This window comes from Somniosus microcephalus, unplaced genomic scaffold, assembly GCF_052327205.1.
Source record: "Somniosus microcephalus isolate GS21.2 unplaced genomic scaffold, FLI_Smic_1.0 unresolved_chr7, whole genome shotgun sequence".
Classification (NCBI taxonomy): Eukaryota; Metazoa; Chordata; class Chondrichthyes; order Squaliformes; family Somniosidae; genus Somniosus; species Somniosus microcephalus.
The window spans coordinates 31097412-31117564 of NW_028225185.1; the positions used below are offsets into that span (position 1 = coordinate 31097412).

Here is a 20153-nt window from a genome sequence, read left to right on the forward strand (position 1 = left end):
GAGCGCCGCACTGTCGGAGGGGCGGTACTGAGGGAGCGCCGCACTGTCGGAGGGGCGGTACTGAGGGAGCGCCGCACTGTCGGAGGGGCAGTGCTGAGGGAGCGCCGCACTGTCGGAGGGAAGATTTAATTGTGTTATATTGTTGGCGGAGGGGGTTAAATTGGATTTGAGTCTTTTGAGGAAATACAAGCAAAAAAAAACTCAACATGGAGGAGAATTTTTTGGTACATAAGAACATAAAGTCATTCTTTAAAAAAATGTTTGTTTGAGCAGATTGGCTTGCATTTCAAACACTTAATCTTTCTGACAGTAAATTGAGACCAAAATAATTCAAAATGGCCGATTGGTTCATTTTGTTTGAATTTGGCGCCCGGCTGGGGGCGGGCAGTGCGCATGCGCGGAGGGGGCTGGCGGCGCGGCGCCCGCCGGGAAATGTAGTTCCCGCCCGGCCGACGCTACTGCGCAGGCGCCGCCTCCCCAGCCACCTCCCCGGGGCCCTGCAGACTGGAGATTGACAATGGCAGGCTGGTCAGAGGCAGTGCGGCAACTGCTCAGGAGGATGAATTCCTTCCACATGCAGGGTGATTTATCTCAATGTCTCTGTTTTAATTGTTGCATGTTTGAAATGGGGGCAAAAAAGGGTTAAAGGAGGCATGCATGCCTCTCAATCCAGTAATGCTGACTGGGCAGTGATCAGGAGCAGGGGCAGGAACCCTGGCTGGTTTCCCCACTCTCTCTCTAACCCAGGGGTCACTGGGCAGTGATCAGGAGCAGGAACCCTGGCTGGTTTCCCCACTCTCTCTCTAACCCAGGGGTCACTGGGCAATGATCAGGAGCAGGAACCCTGGCTGGTTTCCCCTCTCTCTCTAACCCAGGGGTCACTGGGCAGTGATCAGGAGCAGGAACCCTGGCTGATTTCCCCTCTCTCTCTAACCCAGGGGTCACTGGGCAGTGATCAGGAGCAGGAACCCTGGCTGATTTCCCCCTCTCTCTAACCCAGGGGTCACTGGACAGTGATCAGGAGCAGGAACCCTGTCTGGTTTCCCCTCTCTCTAACCCAGGGGTCACTGGACAGTGATCAGGAGCAGGAACCCTTGCTGATTTCCCCTCTCTCTAACCCAGGGGTCACTGGACAGTGATCAGCAGCAGGAACCCTGGCTGATTTCCCCTCTCTCTAACCCAGGGGTCACTGGGCAGTGATCAGGAGCAGGAACCCTGGCTGGTTTCCGCTCTCTCTCTCTAACCCAGGGGTCACTGGACAGTGATCAGGAGCAGGAACTCTGGCTGATTTCCCCTCCCTCTAACCCAGGGGTCACTGGGCAGTGATCAGGAGCAGGAACCCTGGCTGATTTCCCCTCTCTCTCTAACCCAGGGGTCACTTGGACAGTGATCAGGAGCAGGAACCCTGGCTGATTTCCCCTCTCTCTAACCCAGGGGTCACTGGGCAGTGATCAGGAGCAGGAACCCTGGCTGATTTCCCTCTCTCTAACCCAGGGGTCACTGGGCAGTGATCAGGAGCAGGAACCCTGGCTGATTTCCTTCTCTCTCGAACCCAGGGGTCACTGGACAGTGATCAGGAGCAGGAACCCTGGCTGATTTCCGCCCCCTCTAACCCAGGGGTCACTGGGCAGTGATCAGGAGCAGGAACCCTGGCTGATTTCCCCTCTCTCTCTAACCCAGGGGTCACTGGACTGTGATCAGGAGCAGGAACCCTGGCTGATTTCCCCTCTCTCTAACCCAGGGGTCACTGGGCAGTGATCAGGAGCAGGAACCCTGGCTGATTTCCCCTCTCTCTCTAACCCAGGGGTCACTGGGCAGTGATCAGGAGCAGGAACCCTGGCTGATTTCCTCTCTCTCTAACCCAGGGGTCACTGGGTAGTGATCAGGAGCAGGAACCCTGGCTGATTTCCCCTCTCTCTAACCCAGGGGTCACTGGACAGTGATCAGGAGCAGGAACCCTGGCTGATTTCCCCCCTCTCTCTAATCCAGGGGTCACTGGACAGTGATCAGGAGCAGGAACCCTGACTGATTTCCCCTCTCTCTAACCCAGGGTTCACTGGACAGTGATCAGGAGCAGGAACCCTGGCTGATTTCCCCCTCTCTCTAACCCAGGGGTCACTGGGCAGTGATCAGGAGCAGGAACCCTGGCTGATTTTCCCCTCTCTAACCCAGGGGTCACTGGACAGTGATCAGGAGCAGGAACCCTGTCTGGTTTCCCCTCTCTCTAACCCAGGGGTCACTGGACAGTGATCAGGAGCAGGAACCCTTGCTGATTTCCCCTCTCTCTAACCCAGGGGTCACTGGACAGTGATCAGCAGCAGGAACCCTGGCTGATTTCCCCTCTCTCTAACCCAGGGGTCACTGGGCAGTGATCAGGAGCAGGAACCCTGGCTGATTTCCCCTCTCTCTCTAACCCAGGGGTCACTTGGACAGTGATCAGGAGCAGGAACCCTGGCTGATTTCCCCTCTCTCTAACCCAGGGGTCACTGGGCAGTGATCAGGAGCAGGAACCCTGGCTGATTTCCCTCTCTCTAACCCAGGGGTCACTGGGCAGTGATCAGGAGCAGGAACCCTGGCTGATTTCCTTCTCTCTCGAACCCAGGGGTCACTGGACAGTGATCAGGAGCAGGAACCCTGGCTGATTTCCGCCCCCTCTAACCCAGGGGTCACTGGGCAGTGATCAGGAGCAGGAACCCTGGCTGATTTCCCCTCTCTCTCTAACCCAGGGGTCACTGGACAGTGATCAGGAGCAGGAACCCTGGCTGATTTCCCCCTCTCTCTAACCCAGGGGTCACTGGACAGTGATCAGGAGCAGGAACCCTGGCTGATTTCCCCCTCTCTCTAACCCAGGGGTCACTGGGCAGTGATCAGGAGCAGGAACCCTGGCTGATTTCCCTCTCTCTCTAACCCAGGGGTCACTGGACAATGATCAGGAGCAGGAACCTTGGCTGATTTCCCTCTCTCTCTAACCCAGGGGTCACTGGGCAGTGATCAGGAGCAGGAACCCTGGCTGATTTCCCCTCTCTCTCTCTAACCGAGGGGTCACTGGACAGTGATCAGGAGCAGGAACCCTGGCTGATTTCCCCTCTCTCTAACCCAGGGGTCACTGGGCAGTGATCAGGAGCAGGAACCCTGGCTGATTTCCCTCTCTCTAACCCAGGGGTCACTGGGCAGTGATCAGGAGCAGGAACCCTGGCTGATTTCCTTCTCTCTCGAACCCAGGGGTCACTGGACAGTGATCAGGAGCAGGAACCCTGGCTGATTTCCGCCCCCTCTAACCCAGGGGTCACTGGGCAGTGATCAGGAGCAGGAACCCTGGCTGATTTCCCCTCTCTCTCTAACCCAGGGGTCACTGGGCAGTGATCAGGAGCAGGAACCCTGGCTGATTTCCTCTCTCTCTAACCCAGGGGTCACTGGGTGGTGATCAGGAGCAGGAACCCTGGCTGATTTCCCCTCTCTCTAACCCAGGGGTCACTGGACAGTGATCAGGAGCAGGAACCCTGGCTGATTTCCTCTCTCTCTAACCCAGGGGTCACTGGGCAGTGATCAGGAGCAGGAACCCTGGCTGATTTCCCCTCTCTAACCCAGGGGTCACTGGGCAGTGATCAGGAGCAGGAACCCTGGCTGATTTTCCCCTCTCTCTCTAACCCAGGGGTCACTGGACAGTGATCAGGAGCAGGAACCCTGGCTGATTTTCCCCTCTCTCTCTAACCCAGGGGTCACTGGACAGTGATCAGGAGCAGGAACCCTGGCTGATTTCCCCCCTCTCTCTAACCCAGGGTTCACTGGACAGTGATCAGGAGCAGGAACCCTGGCTGATTTCCCCTCTCTCTAACCCAGGGTTCACTGGACAGTGAGCAGGAGCAGGAACCCTGGCTGATTTCCCCCTCTCTCTAACCCAGGGGTCACTGGACAGTGATCAGGAGCAGGAACCCTGTCTGGTTTCCCCTCTCTCTAACCCAGGGGTCACTGGACAGTGATCAGGAGCAGGAACCCTTGCTGATTTCCCCTCTCTCTAACCCAGGGGTCACTGGACAGTGATCAGCAGCAGGAACCCTGGCTGATTTCCCCTCTCTCTAACCCAGGGGTCACTGGGCAGTGATCAGGAGCAGGAACCCTGGCTGGTTTCCGCTCTCTCTCTCTAACCCAGGGGTCACTGGACAGTGATCAGGAGCAGGAACCCTGGCTGATTTCCCCTCCCTCTAACCCAGGGGTCACTGGGCAGTGATCAGGAGCAGGAACCCTGGCTGATTTCCCCTCTCTCTCTAACCCAGGGGTCACTTGGACAGTGATCAGGAGCAGGAACCCTGGCTGATTTCCCCTCTCTCTAACCCAGGGGTCACTGGGCAGTGATCAGGAGCAGGAACCCTGGCTGATTTCCCTCTCTCTAACCCAGGGGTCACTGGGCAGTGATCAGGAGCAGGAACCCTGGCTGATTTCCTTCTCTCTCGAACCCAGGGGTCACTGGACAGTGATCAGGAGCAGGAACCCTGGCTGATTTCCGCCCCCTCTAACCCAGGGGTCACTGGGCAGTGATCAGGAGCAGGAACCCTGGCTGATTTCCCCTCTCTCTCTAACCCAGGGGTCACTGGGCAGTGATCAGGAGCAGGAACCCTGGCTGATTTCCTCTCTCTCTAACCCAGGGGTCACTGGGTAGTGATCAGGAGCAGGAACCCTGGCTGATTTCCCCTCTCTCTAACCCAGGGGTCACTGGACAGTGATCAGGAGCAGGAACCCTGGCTGATTTCCTCTCTCTCTAACCCAGGGGTCACTGGGCAGTGATCAGGAGCAGGAACCCTGGCTGATTTCCCCCCTCTCTCTAACCCAGGGGTCACTGGGCAGTGATCAGGAGCAGGAACCCTGACTGATTTCCCCTCTCTCTAACCCAGGGTTCACTGGACAGTGATCAGGAGCAGGAACCCTGGCTGATTTCCCCCTCTCTCTAACCCAGGGGTCACTGGGCAGTGATCAGGAGCAGGAACCCTGGCTGATTTTCCCCTCTCTAACCCAGGGGTCACTGGACAGTGATCAGGAGCAGGAACCCTGTCTGGTTTCCCCTCTCTCTAACCCAGGGGTCACTGGACAGTGATCAGGAGCAGGAACCCTTGCTGATTTCCCCTCTCTCTAACCCAGGGGTCACTGGACAGTGATCAGCAGCAGGAACCCTGGCTGATTTCCCCTCTCTCTAACCCAGGGGTCACTGGGCAGTGATCAGGAGCAGGAACCCTGGCTGGTTTCCGCTCTCTCTCTCTAACCCAGGGGTCACTGGACAGTGATCAGGAGCAGGAACCCTGGCTGATTTCCCCTCCCTCTAACCCAGGGGTCACTGGGCAGTGATCAGGAGCAGGAACCCTGGCTGATTTCCGCCCCCTCTAACCCAGGGGTCACTGGGCAGTGATCAGGAGCAGGAACCCTGGCTGATTTCCCCTCTCTCTCTAACCCAGGGGTCACTGGACAGTGATCAGGAGCAGGAACCCTGGCTGATTTCCCCTCTCTCTAACCCAGGGGTCACTGGGCAGTGATCAGGAGCAGGAACCCTGGCTGATTTCCCCTCTCTAACCCAGGGGTCACTGGGCAGTGATCAGGAGCAGGAACCCTGGCTGATTTCCTCTCTCTCTAACCCAGGGGTCACTGGGTGGTGATCAGGAGCAGGAACCCTGGCTGATTTCCCCTCTCTCTAACCCAGGGGTCACTGGACAGTGATCAGGAGCAGGAACCCTGGCTGATTTCCTCTCTCTCTAACCCAGGGGTCACTGGGCAGTGATCAGGAGCAGGAACCCTGGCTGATTTCCCCTCTCTAACCCAGGGGTCACTGGGCAGTGATCAGGAGCAGGAACCCTGGCTGATTTTCCCCTCTCTCTCTAACCCAGGGGTCACTGGACAGTGATCAGGAGCAGGAACCCTGGCTGATTTTCCCCTCTCTCTCTAACCCAGGGGTCACTGGACAGTGATCAGGAGCAGGAACCCTGGCTGATTTCCCCCTCTCTAACCCAGGGGTCACTGGACAGTGATCAGGAGCAGGAACCCTGGCTGATTTCCCCCCTCTCTCTAACCCAGGGTTCACTGGACAGTGATCAGGAGCAGGAACCCTGGCTGATTTCCCCTCTCTCTAACCCAGGGTTCACTGGACAGTGAGCAGGAGCAGGAACCCTGGCTGATTTCCCCCTCTCTCTAACCCAGGGGTCACTGGACAGTGATCAGGAGCAGGAACCCTGTCTGGTTTCCCCTCTCTCTAACCCAGGGGTCACTGGACAGTGATCAGGAGCAGGAACCCTTGCTGATTTCCCCTCTCTCTAACCCAGGGGTCACTGGACAGTGATCAGGAGCAGGAACCCTGGCTGATTTCCCCTCTCTCTAACCCAGGGGTCACTGGGCAGTGATCAGGAGCAGGAACCCTGGCTGGTTTCCGCTCTCTCTCTCTAACCCAGGGGTCACTGGACAGTGATCAGGAGCAGGAACCCTGGCTGATTTCCCCTCCCTCTAACCCAGGGGTCACTGGGCAGTGATCAGGAGCAGGAACCCTGGCTGATTTCCCCTCTCTCTCTAACCCAGGGGTCACTTGGACAGTGATCAGGAGCAGGAACCCTGGCTGATTTCCCCTCTCTCTAACCCAGGGGTCACTGGGCAGTGATCAGGAGCAGGAACCCTGGCTGATTTCCCTCTCTCTAACCCAGGGGTCACTGGGCAGTGATCAGGAGCAGGAACCCTGGCTGATTTCCTTCTCTCTCGAACCCAGGGGTCACTGGACAGTGATCAGGAGCAGGAACCCTGGCTGATTTCCCCTCTCTCTCTAACCCAGGGGTCACTGGACAGTGATCAGGAGCAGGAACCCTGGCTGATTTCCCCTCTCTCTAACCCCGGGGTCACTGGGCAGTGATCAGGAGCAGGAACCCTGGCTGATTTCCCCTCTCTCTCTAACCCAGGGGTCACTGGACAGTGAGCAGGAGCAGGAACCCTGGCTGATTTCCGCCCCCTCTAACCCAGGGGTCACTGGGCAGTGATCAGGAGCAGGAACCCTGGCTGATTTCCCCTCTCTCTCTAACCCAGGGGTCACTGGACTGTGATCAGGAGCAGGAACCCTGGCTGATTTCCCCTCTCTCTAACCCAGGGGTCACTGGGCAGTGATCAGGAGCAGGAACCCTGGCTGATTTCCCTCTCTCTCTCTAACCCAGGGGCCACTGGGCAGTGATCAGGAGCAGGAACCCTGGCTGATTTCCTCTCTCTCTAACCCAGGGGTCACTGGACTGTGATCAGGAGCAGGAACCCTGGCTGATTTCCCCTCTCTCTAACCCAGGGGTCACTGGTCAGTGATCAGGAGCAGGAACTCTGGCTGATTTCCCCTCTCTCTAACCCAGGGGTCACTGGACAGTGATCAGGAGCAGGAACCCTGGCTGATTTCCCCCTCTCTCTAACCCAGGGGTCACTGGGCAGTGATCAGGAGCAGGAACCCTGGCTGATTTCCTCTCTCTCTCTAACCCAGGGGTCACTGGACAGTGATCAGGAGCAGGAACCCTGACTGATTTCCCCCCTCTCTCTAACCCAGGGGTCACTGGGCAGTGATCAGGTGCAGGAACCCTGGCTGATTTCCCCTCTCTCTAACCCAGGGGTCACTGGGCAGTGATCAGGAGCAGGAACCCTGGCTGATTTCCCCTCTCTCTAATCCAGGGGTCTCTGGGCAGTGATCAGGAGCAGGAACCCTGGCTGATTTCCCCTCTCTCTCTAACCCAGGGGTCACTGGGCAGTGATCAGGAGCAGGAACCCTGACTGATTTCCCCTCTCTCTCTAACCCAGGGGTCACTGGGCAGTGATCAGGAGCAGGAACCCTGGCTGATTTCCCCTCTCTCTCTAACCCAGGGGTCACTGGGCAGTGATCAGGAGCAGGAACTCTGGCTGATTTCCCCTCTCTCTAACCCAGGGGTCACTGGACAGTGATCAGGAGCAGGAACCCTGGCTGATTTCCCCTCTCTCTCTAACCCAGGGGTCACTGGGCAGTGATCAGGAGCAGGAACTCTGGCTGAATTCCCCTCTCTCTAACCCAGGGGTCACTGGGCAGTGATCAGGAGCAGGAACCCTGGCTGATTTCCCCTCTCTCTAATCCAGGGGTCTCTGGACAGTGATCAGGAGCAGGAACCCTGGCTGATTTCCCCTCTCTCTAATCCAGGGGTCACTGGGCAGTGATCAGGAGCAGGAACCCTGGCTGATTTCCCCTCTCTCTAATCCAGGGGTCTGTGGACAGTGATCAGGAGCAGGAACCCTGGCTGATTTCCCCTCTCTCTCTGACCCAGGGGTCACTGGACAGTGATCAGGAGCAGGAACCCTGGTTGGTTTCCCCTCTCTCTCTAACCCAGGGAGCATTGCACTGTTGGAGGGGCGGTACTGAGGGAATGCCGCACTGTCGGAGGGGCGGCACTGAGGGAGCGCCGCACTGTTGGATGGGCGGTACTGAGTGAGCGCCGCACTGTCGGAGGGGCGGTAATGAGGGAGAGCCGCACTGTCGGAGGGGCGGTACTGAGGGAGCGCAGCACTGTCGGAGGGGTGGGACTGAGGGAGCACCGCACTGTCGGAGAGGCGGTACTGAGGGAGCGCCGCACTGTCAGAGGGGCAGTACTGAGTGAGCGCCGCATTGTCGGAGGGGCGGTACTGAGGGAGCGCCGCACTGTCGGAGGGGCAGTACTGAGGGAGCGCCGCACTGTCGGAGGGGTGGGACTGAGGGAACACCGCACTGTCGGAGAGGCGGTACTGAGGGAGCGCCGCACTGTCAGAGGGGCAGTACTGAGTGAGCGCCGCATTGTCGGAGGGGCGGTACTGAGGGAGCGCCGCACTGTCGGAGGGGCAGTACTGAGGGAGCGCCGCACTGTCGGAGGGGTGGGACTGAGGGAACACCGCACTGTCGGAGAGGCGGTACTGTGGGAGCGCCGCACTGTCGGAGGGGCAGTACTGAGGGAGCGCCGCACTGTCGGAGGGGCGGTACTGAGGGAGCGCCGCACTGTCGGAGGGGCAGTGCTGAGGGAGCGTCGCACTGTTGGAGGGTCAGTAATGAAAGAAGACACATTATCGCTGTCCCCTTAAAGACCAAAGTTTGACTTATTTGAACAATAATTACAACTGCCCATGAATACTTCAACAGACTGGGCACTAATCTCTCTGTCTCTCTTCACCCGCCAGGCTCCTCCAAAGCCCTGTGTAAACCGTTCTGCGTGGCGGGTCAGGAGGTGGGGGTGGTGCAGCCCTGGCTTGTCCCCCACCTCCGCCGGTACCCCAAGGTCTTTCAGCTGTCCGACAGCGGGCGCGTGGAGCTGAGCGGCAGGCTGAGCAGCTACGAGCAGAGATCGGCAGTGGTCGAACGTGTCCTCGCGGATTGGAGGGATGAGAAGCTTTTCGAGTGTCTGAGCGGGTGGAGGGACGAGGTGAGCCGGCGGGAGGTGGGGTTCCGTCTGAGGCAGAACTAGCGGCACTGGGTGGGGGGCAAAAACACCTGGCCCCTGTCTGGTACTGAGCCTCATAGAGCAGAAGGACCCAGACTGATCTCGGCCCGTGGCTGTAGTGGGGTCCAGTCGAGGCTCGTCCGTACAAGCCCCGGCTCAGTGGCTCTCTCTCTCCCCTCGGAGTCAAAGTCCTGGGTTCGAGTCCCACTCCAGAGACTTGAGCCCCAGAATCCAGGCCGGCAGTCCCCAGTGCCAGTACTGAGGGAGCGCCGCACAGTCGGAGGGGCGGTACTGAGGGAGCGCCGCACTGTCGGAGGGACGGTACTGAGGGAGCGCCGCACTGTCGGAGGGGCGGTACTGAGGGAGCGCCGCACAGTCGGAGGGGCGGTACTGAGGGAGCGCCGCACTGTCGGAGGGACGGTACTGAGGGAGCGCCGCACTGTCGGAGGGGCGGTACTGAGGGAGCGCCGCACTGTCGGAGGGGCGGTACTGAGGGAGCGCCGCACTGTCGGAGGGGCGGTACTGAGGGAGCGCCGCACTGTCGGCGGGGCGGTCCTGAGGGAGCGCCGCACTGTCGGAGGGATGGTACTGAGGGAGCGCCGCACTGTCGGAGGGTTGGTACTGAGGGAGCGCCGCACTGTCGGCGGGGCGGTCCTGAGGGAGCGCTGCACTGTCGGCGGGGCGGTCCTGAGGGAGCGCCGCACAGTCGGAGGGGCGGTACTGAGGGAGCGCCGCACTGTCGGAGGGACGGTACTGAGGGAGCGCCGCACTGTCGGAGGGGCGGTACTGAGGGAGCGCCGCACTGTCGGAGGGTTGGTACTGAGGGAGCGCCGCACTGTCGGCGGGGCGGTCCTGAGGGAGCGCCGCACTGTCGGCGGGGCGGTCCTGAGGGAGCGCCGCACTGTCGGCGGGGCGGTCCTGAGGGAGCGCCGCACTGTCGGAGGGATGGTACTGAGGGAGCGCCGCACTGTCGGAGGGTTGGTACTGAGGGAGCGCCGCACTGTCGGCGGGGCGGTCCTGAGGGAGCGCTGCACTGTCGGCGGGGCGGTCCTGAGGGAGCGCCGCACTGTCGGCGGGGCGGTACTGAGGGAGCGCCGCACTGTCGGAGGAACGGTACTGAGGGAGCACCGCACTGTCGGAGTGGCGGTACTGAGGGAGCGCCGCACTGTCGGAGGGGCAGTACTGAGGGAGCGCCGCACTGTCGGAGGGGCGGTACTGAGGGAGCGCCGCACTGTCGGAGGGGCAGTACTGAGGGAGCGCCGCCCTGTCGGAGGGGCAGTACTGATCGAGCACCGCACTGTCGGAGGGGCAGTACTGAGGGGGGGCGGTACTGAGGGAGCACCGCACTGTCGGAGGGGCGGTACTGAGGGAGCGCCGCACTGTCGGAGGGGCTGTACTGAGGGAGCGCCGCACTGTCGGAGGGGTCGTCTTTTCGGATGAGATGTTAAACCGAGGCCCCGTCTGCCCTCTCAGGAGGATGTGAAAGATCCCACGGCCACTATTGGAAGAAGAGCAGGGGGGGGTTCTCCCCGGTGTCCTTGGGCCCAATATTTATCCCTCAACCAACATCACTAAAAACAGATGATCTGGTCGTTATCACGTTACTATTTGTGGGAGCTTGCTGTGCGCAAATTGTCTGCTGCGTTTCCCACATTACAACAGTGACCACACTTCAAAAAAAGTCCTTCATTGGCTGTGAAGCGCTTTGGGACGTCCTGAGGTTGGTGAAAGGCGCTGGAGAAATGCGAGTCTTTTATTTCTCGATTCTCACCCTGTCTGGTTTGCTGTGGATATCTCTGCAGTCCTCGCCCGTAGACTCTGACCCCCATCTTTGTGTGTGTTTTAATCGTAGAAGTACGAGGTGATGCCGAGGTTCTGTGACGCCCCGCTGCTGAATATGGAGAGATCAGCAACGAGTAAGTGTCCCGTCGGAGTTGCGAGTGCGAGTGCGGGACCCAGTGAGCCACTCGTTCCCCCCCCCCCGCTCCCAGTCTGTGCACAGTAAACTGATCTCCGCTGGGGAATGGCGGGGGGGGTTCGGGATCGCTACGGTTGGACTCGTTTCCCATGGGTCAGGGAGAGGGGAGGGCGATTTAAACCAGGGTGCCTGCTCCAGATCACAATCCAGTGAACCTTGCTCAGGGTTTGGTGTTGTGGTGAAAATAAATTCACATCTAAACCGTGTAAAAGTAAAAAGATGCAGTTTATTATCAGAGCTCTGGGAGAAGCGTCTCAGATCCCCGCGGTCTGTGCGAGCACCTTCTCGTTCTCTCTTGGTCGGTAAAGCTTTTTATTCTATTTTCATCCAATCACATTGTATTACAACAATCACCTGATCACATTGTATTACAATAATCACCTGATCACATATGGATTCTTTTCAGTATTAGTAAAGGTTAGTTACATCTTACTATGCTTTTGGTCACAGGTCAAATTCCCACGACCCCTATATTCTGCTGTGTCTACAACTTTTAGCTAAAGCAGCACATTCCTTATCGCGTACGCAAAACACACATATTCTGTCTTGTCCCACAACTGCGTCTTATCTTGGTTTTGCGAAGCTTCTCACACTGTTCTTTGTTTAGTTTTGCCTTTTTACGTAAGTCAATTTTTATTGTGATATTTCTTATCTCAACCTGGTTCCTTTTAGTTCTTCTTCACTTTCGCCCTGAAAAGTGCGAGGTGATGCATTTTGGACGGACAAATAAGGCGAGGGAATACACAATGAGTGGTAGGACCCTAGGAAGTACAGAGGGTCAGAGGGACCTTGGTGTACATGTACATAGATCTCTGAAGGCAGCGGAACAGGTAGATAAGGTGGTTAAAAAGGCATATGGGATACTTGCCTTCATTAGCCGAGGCATAGAATATAAGAGCAGGGAGGTTATGATGGAGCTGTACAAAACGCTGGTGAGGCCACAGCTGGAATACTGTGTGCAGTTCTGGTCACCTCACTATAGGAAGGATGTGATTGCTTTGGAGAGGGTGCAGAGAAGATTCACCAGGATGTTACCTGGGATGGAGCGCCTCAGCTATGAAGAAAGACTAAACAGGCTGGGGTTGTTTTCCTTGGAGCAAAGAAGGTTGAGGGGGGACCTGATTGAGGTGTACAAAATGATGAGGGGCATAGATAGGGTAGATAAAGAGGAACTTTTCCCCTTAGTAGGGGGGTCAATAACAAGGGGGCATAGATTCAGGGTAAGGGGCAGGAGGTTTAGAGGGGATTTGAGGAGGAACTTTTTCACCCAGAGGGTGGTTGGAATGTGGAACTCACTGCCTGAAAGGGTGGTAGAGGCAGGAACCCTCACAACATTCAAGAAGCATTTAGATGAGCACTTGAAATGCCATTGCATACAAGGCTACGGACCAAGTGCTGGAAAATGGGATTAGACTGGACAGGGATGGATGGGCGGCGCAGACACGATGGGCCGAAGGGCCTCTTTCTGTGCTGTAAAACTCTATGACTCTATGACTTTCACATGACCCCACTCCTTTGTTCTGAGTTTAACTTTGCTGGCATCACTTAAGTAGTGGTCGCCTCGGCTGTCCGAATTCTGAGAGGGTTCATTTTAACCCCTTCAGTTGGGGGTAATATATTGGCATGGATCAGGGATTAGAGTCACAGGCCTAGAAATTGGGTTGGGGCGCCAAAGCGGCGCAAAAGTCGGCTGAGCGCAGGATTTAGCGCAGCGATCGGTGTGATACCGATCGCCAGAAATTCAGTTTCAGTGCCGCTCGAGGGAGACAGGGCGAGGCTCGAGGCGCTCCGCGTCCCTTTTAGGGCGCTGAAACTGATTATCGCAGCGCACCGTGCCACAGCGCCACACTCTGCGGCACGGCACGCTGCGGTACTGCAGGCCTTCCTCCCACTGTTAAGGGGGAGGTGCCTGCAACAGCGCAATCCCCGATCGCGAGTGCCGGCAAATGAGCCCGGCACCAAGGAGAAGTGCCGGGCTCTCGGGAAACAGCCGGCAATGCCGCGGGGGGGGGGGGGTGGTGGTGGTGTAGGAGGCCGGGGACGGAGGTGCTGGCAGGAGGACGCCGAAAAAGCGTCCGCCCCGCACCTCCACCTTGTGCCGGTGCAGTAAGGCCCCGTGAACCGGGCGCGGGAGTTGCGCCGTTCGCTACCAAATATCGCGAACGGGGCACGAATGGGGCGCTGCGCACACCGATGACGTCATCGGTGGCGGCGCAGCGCAACAGGCTAACGCCGCCATTAGCGCCCCTCCTGAATATCGCGGGAGGCGCAGCCAGTGGCGCTGCAGCCACCGCCTGCCTCTTTGGGCGCTAACAGGTGGCGCTACTCACCCAATTTCTCCCCCATAGAGTTATACAGCACAGGAAGAGGCCCTTCGGCCCGTCGTGTCTGCGCCGGCCATCAAGCCCTGTCTATTCTAATCCCATTTTCCAGCACTTGGTCCGTAGCCTTGTATGCTGTGGCGTTTCAAGTGCTCGTCTAAATGCTTCTTGAATGTTGTGAGGGTTCCTGCCTCTACCACCCTTTCAGGCAGTGAGTTCCAGATTCCAACCACCCTCTGGGTGAAAAAGTTTTCCCTCAAATCCCCTCCAAACCTCCTGCCCCTTACCTTGAAACCCTGATTATTGACCCCTCTACTAAGGGGAAAAGTTCCTTTCTATCTACGCTAATCTATGCCCCTCATCATTTTGTACACCTCAATCAGATCCCCCCTCAGCCTTCTCTGCTCTAAGGAAAACAACACCCAGCCTGTCCAGCCTCTCTTCATAGCTGAAGCGCTCCAGCCCAGGTAACATCCTGGTGAATCTCCTCTGCACCCTCTCCAATGTAATCACATCCTTCCTATAGTGTGGCGACCAGAACTGCACACAGTATTCCAGCTGTGGCCTAACTAGCGTTTTGTACAGCTCCATCATAACCTCCCTGCTCTTGTATTCTATGCCTCGGCTAATGAAGGCAAGTAAATTGGCTAACTAACAGAAAACAGAGAGTCGGGATAAATGGGCCATTTTCAGGTTGGCAAACTAACTATAGTGGGGTGCCACAGGGATCAGTGCTGGGGCCCCAACTATTTACAATCTATATTAATGACTTGGATGAAGGGACTGAGTGTAATGTAGCCAAATTTGCTGATGATACAAAGATAGGTGGGTTAGCAAGTTGTGAGGAGGACACCGAGTCTGCAAAGGGATATAGACAGGATATGCTCTCACTGCAGTCAGGGAGTAGTTGAGACAGAGATGCACTTCCTCACAGCCTGTGGAAAATATCAGGGCATCAGAGAGAATTTCTATCAAAAATTCTCACAAATATGCCCTGAATTCAGAAATGTGACTGACAACCAAAAACTCCCATTCCTACTGGGGGAGGAGAGAAGCTGTGTAACACTGGCGGCACACTATGTTACAGCTTGCCATGAACAGAGGGACAACCAGTAAACTAAGACAAGAGTATATATAAACAAGGCGAAAATATATTTATAAACTCAGGGATATACCTGTTTATACACTGTATGAATGGAACCGCGTTTATGTGTTCAACCATAAATGTATTTTGATGCTTTGGCAACATAAGATGTACCTTATCATGCCAATAAAGCGATTTGTATTGTATTGTATTGTATTGAGTGGGCAAGAATTGGTCAGATGGAGTATAATGTGGGAAAATGTGAGGTTATCCACTTTGGAAGGAAGAATGAAAAAGCAAATTATTATTTAAATAGAGAGAGACTACAGAATGCTGCGGTACAGAGGGATCTGGGGGTCCTTGTACATGAAACACAAAACGTTAGCACACATGTACAGCAAGTAATCAGGAAGGCAAATGGAATGTTGGCCTTTATTGCAAAGGGAATGGAGTATAAAAGTAGGGAAGTCCTGATCAAATCAAATCAAATCAACTTTTATTGTCATTGTTAGTGCACAAGTGCAGTACAACGAAATGTAGGCTTGCGGCTCCCGAGAGTGTACATTTGGATTAAGACATTTAAACATTCAACATACATTTGGCTTGTAATACATTAACATAAACATAACCATAATAAAGTGCATTGGCAGGTGTGCAGGCTTTAGAGTTTATTTGTGGAGTTCAGTAGGATGACAGCCCTGGGAAAGAAGCTGTTCCTAAAGCTGGTCGTTCGGGTGCGAATGCATCTGTAGCGTCTCCCAGATGGCAGGAGGGCGAACAGACTGTGGCTGGGGTGGGTAGGGTCTTTGATGATGGACCGTGCCCTCCGTAGACAGTGTTTCTGGTATATGTGCTCTATGGTCGGTAGCCGGGTGCCGGTAATGCGTTGGGCAGTTTTGACTACCCGCTGCAGGGCTTTCCGGTCATAGTAGCTACAGCTGCAACTTTACAGGGTGTTGGTGAGACCACACCTGGAGTACTGCGTACAGCTTTGGTCTCCTTATTTAAGGAAGGATATACTTGCATTGGAGGCAGTTCAGAGACGATTCACGAGGTTAATTCCAGAGATGAGGGGGTTTGACTTATGAGGAAAGGTTGAGCAGGCTGGGCCGATACTCATTGGAGTTTAGAAGAGTGAGAGGTGATCTTATTGAAACATATAAGATTCTGAGGGGGCTCGACAGGGTAGATGCAGAGAGGATGTTTCCCCTCATGGGGAAATCTAGAACTCGGGAGCACAGTCTCAGAATAAAGGGTCGTCCTTTTAGAACTGAGATGAGGAGGAATTTCTTCTCTCGGAGGGTCGTAAACCTGTGGGATTCTCTACCCCAGAGAGCTGTGGAGGCTGGGTCATTAAATACATTGAAGGTGGAGATAGACAGACATTTGAACTACGAGGGAGTCCAGGGGTATGGGGAGAGAGCGGGGAAGTGGAGTTGAGGCCAAGATTGGATCAGCCATGATCTTATTTAATGGCGGAGCGGGCTCGAGGGGCCCGATTGGCCGACTCCCGCCCCTGTTTCTTATGAAACGTGCGTCTGGCTGGGCGTGCTGCTCAGCTGCGATGCACCCCAAGGGCGAAGAGCCCCCCCCCCCCCCCCGCCCCCCTTTGCCGTAAGCCTGCGTGTGAAGATCGGGCCAGAGGAGCACTCGGCAGGAGAGCATCTTGAGGAGACCCGGGGAGGGGAAGGGGAGGGGGCCGTTGGGGGGGGGGGGGTGGTTCAGGTGACGGTGCGAGACCCCCCCTCACTCTTGCTGCTCTTTCCTCCCGCTCTCCGGCAGGCCTGTTCGGGGTGAAGCGCTACGGGGTGCACGTGAACGGCTACGTCCGCCGCAGGGAGGGCGGCACGGCGATGTGGATCGGGAGGCGGACCCTCAACAAACAGACCTACCCCGGGATGCTGGACAACCTGGTAATTCGCAACCCCCCTCCCCTCCCCTCCCGCCCCCCAGGACCTCCCGTTCTCCACGTGTTACGCCTTGGACGGCGAGTGGCGGCGTAGCTATTCAACCGCGTGGGGCATCGCGGACCGGCCTCAATCTTGCCCTCGTCTTTTTCAGACGTGGCAATTGCTGCTCCAAACCTCTTAAGGAGGGGAGGGGAGGGGGGCGCGGTTATCGCGAGGCCCGATTTTAACCATTTTTCTTATGTCTGGGCATCAGGCAGCTGGAGGCCTCTCGGCCGGCTTGGGAGTGAAGGAGACGCTGATCAAGGAGTGCGCGGAGGAGGCTTGCATTCCGAAATCCATCGCTGTGACCGCGAGACCCGTCGGCAGCGTCAGGTAACCGCCCTCTCGCCCCCCCCAGCGCCCCGGGAAAACCCACCCAGCGCAGAGTTCGGTTGGGTTAATGTCACCTGTTCTGGGAGGAGGCCATTCAGCCCCCTCGAGCCTGTTACATTAGGAACAGCAGGAGGCCGTTCAGCCCCCTCGAGCCTGTTACATTAGGAACAGGAGGAGGCCGTTCAGCCCCCTCGAGCCTGTTACATTAGGAACAGGAGGAGGCCGTTCAGCCCCCTCGACCCTGTTACATTAGGAACAGGAGGAGGCCGTTCAGCCCCCTCGAGCCTGTTACATTAGGAACAGGAGGAGGCCGTTCAGCCCCCTCGAGCCTGTTACATTAGGAACAGGAGGAGGCCGTTCAGCCCCTCGAGCCTGTTACATTAGGAACAGGAGGAGGCCGTTCAGCCCCCTCGAGCCTGTTACATTAGGAACAGCAGGAGGCCGTTCAGCCCCCTCGAGCCTGTTACATTAGGAACAGCAGGAGACCATTCAGCCCCTCGAGCCTGTTACATTAGGAACAGGAGGAGACCATTCAGCCCCTCGAGCCTGTTACATTAGGAACAGGAGGAGACCATTCAGCCCCTCGAGCCTGTTACATTAGGAACAGGAGGAGACCGTTCAGCCCCTCGAGCCTGTTACATTAGGAACAGGAGGAGGCCGTTCAGCCCCCTCGAGCCTGTTACATTAGGAACAGGAGGAGGCCGTTCAGCCCCCTCGAGCCTGTTACATTAGGAACAGGAGGAGGCCGTTCAGCCCCTCGAGCCTGTTACATTAGGAACAGGAGGAGGCCGTTCAGCCCCTCGAGCCTGTTACATTAGGAACAGGAGGAGGCCGTTCAGCCCTCTCGAGCCTGTTACATTAGGAACAGGAGGAGGCCGTTCAGCCCCCTCGAGCCTGTTACATTAGGAACAGGAGGAGGCCGTTCAGCCTCTCGAGCCTGTTACATTAGGAACAGGAGGAGGCCGTTCAGCCTCTCGAGCCTGTTACATTAGGAACAGGAGGAGGCCGTTCAGCCTCTCGAGCCTGTTACATTAGGAACAGGAGGAGGCCGTTCAGCCCCTTGAATTCAAATTGATCATGGCTGATCAACTACAAGGGACGGGGAATCCAGGACCACAGGTACAACAACAACTCCCATTTCTATAGCGTCTTTAACATCGTAAAACGTCCCAAGTGCTTCACAGGAACGTTATCAGACACAATTTGACACCGAGCCACATCAGGAGATATTAGTGACAGGCGACCAAAAACTGGGTCAAAGAGGTCGGTTTTAAGCAGCGTCTTAAAGGAGGAGAGAGAGAGGCGGAGAGGTTTAGGGAGGGAATTCCAGAGCTCGGGGCCCTGGCGCGGTCGCCAATGGTGGGAGAGTTGGAAAGCGGGGGGGGGGCGCAAGAGGCCAGAATTGGAGGAGGGTTGTAGGGACTGGAGGAGGTTACAGAGATAGGGAGGGTTGTAGAGCTGGAGGAGGTTACAGAGATAGGGAGGGTTGTAGGGCTGGAGGAGGTTACAGAGATAGGGAGGGGTGTAGGGGCTGGAGGAGGTTACAGAGATAGGGAGGGTTGCAGGGGCTGGAGGAGGTTACAGAGATAGGGAGGGTTGTAGGGGCTGGAGGAGGTTACAGAGATAGGGAGGGTTGTAGGGACTGGAGGAGGTTACAGAGATAGGGAGGGTTGTAGGGCTGGAGGAGGTTACAGAGAGAGGGAGGGTTGTAGGGGCTGGAGGAGGTTACAGAGATAGGGAGGGGTGTAGAGCTGGAGGAGGTTACAGAGATAGGGAGGGTTGTGGACTTGAGGTTACAGAGATAGGGAGGGTTGTAGGGCTGGAGGAGGTTACAGAGATAGGGAGGGGTGTAGGGGCTGGAGGAGGTTACAGAGATAGGGAGGGGTGTAGGGGCTGGAGGAGGTTACAGAGATAGGGAGGGTTGTAGAGACTGGAGGAGGTTACAGAGATAGGGAGGGTTGTAGGGCTGGAGGAGGTTACAGAGATAGGGTTGTAGGGGGCTGGAGGAGGATAAAGAGATAGGGAGGGTTGCAGGGGCTGGAGGAGGTTTCAGAGATCAGGAGGGGTGTAAGGGCTGGAGGAGGTTACAGAGATAGGGAGGGTTGTAGGGGCTGGAGGAGGTTACAGAGATAGGGAGGGCTGTAGGGGATGGAGGAGGTTTCAGTGATAGGGAGGGTTGTAGGGGCTGGAGTAAGTTACAGAGATAGGCAGGGTTGTAGGGGCTGGAGGAGGTTACAGAGATCGGGTGGGTTGTAGGGGCTGGAGGAGGTTACAGAGAGGGAGGGTTGTAGGGGCTGGAGGAGGTTACAGAGATAGCGAGGGTTGCAGGGGGCTGGAGGAGGATACAGAGATAGGGAGGGTTGTGGGGCTGGAGGAGGTTACGGAGATGGGGAGGGTTGTAGGGGGTGGAGGAGGTTACAGAGATAGGGAGGGTTGTCGAGGCTGGAGGAGGTTACAGAGACAGGGAGGGTTGTCGAGGCTGGAGGAGGTTACAGAGATAGGGAGGGTTGTAGGGGCTGGAGGAGGTTACAGAGATAGGGAGGGTTGTAGGGGCTGGAGGAGGTTTCAGAGATAGGGAGGGTTGTAGGGGGTGGAGGAGGTTACAGAGACAGGGAGGGTTGTCGAGGCTGGAAGCGGTTTCAGAGATAGGGAGGGTTGTAGGGGCTGGAGGAGGTTACAGAGATAGGGAGGCTTGTAGGGGCTGGAGGAGGTTGCAGAGATAGGGAGGGTTGTAGGGGCTGGAGGAGGTTACAGAGATAGGGAGGGTTGTAGGGGCTGGAGGAGGTTACAGATATAGGGAGGGTTGTAGGGGCTGGAGGAGGTTGCAGAGATAGGGGGGGTGTAGGGGCTGGAGGAGGTTACAGTGTTAGGGAGGGTTGTAGGGGCTGGAGGAGGTTACAGAGATAGGGAGGGTTGTAGGGGCTGGAGGAGGTTACAGAGATAGGGAGGGTTGTAGGGACTGGAGGAGGTTGCAGAGATAGGGTGGGTTGCAGGGGCTGGAGGAGGTTACAGAGATAGGGAGGGTTGTAGGGGCTGGAGGAGGTTACAGAGATAGGGAGGGTT

The 20153-nt window shown here is 56.7% G+C and overlaps 1 protein-coding gene across 5 annotated transcripts in view; it reads left to right on the plus strand.

Annotated features, from left to right (window-relative positions):
• The window catches only part of tpk2 (thiamin pyrophosphokinase 2), a 106932-nt gene that overhangs the window by 12282 nt on the left and 74497 nt on the right, over positions 1-20153 (plus strand). Inside the window, exons 1-5 of one of the 5 annotated variants that reach the window (XM_085978888.1) lie at positions 469-581; positions 9166-9407; positions 11278-11341; positions 16591-16721; positions 16972-17090. In XM_085978888.1, coding sequence (XP_085835014.1) covers positions 518-581; positions 9166-9407; positions 11278-11341; positions 16591-16721; positions 16972-17090 — 620 coding nt within the window. In that variant the 5' untranslated portion in view covers positions 469-517. Of the gene's footprint in view, positions 1-464; positions 582-9165; positions 9408-11277; positions 11342-16590; positions 16722-16971; positions 17091-20153 lie in introns of those variants that run through there. The other 4 variants (XM_085978889.1, XM_085978891.1, XM_085978892.1 and 1 more) reach the window with 4 other exon arrangements.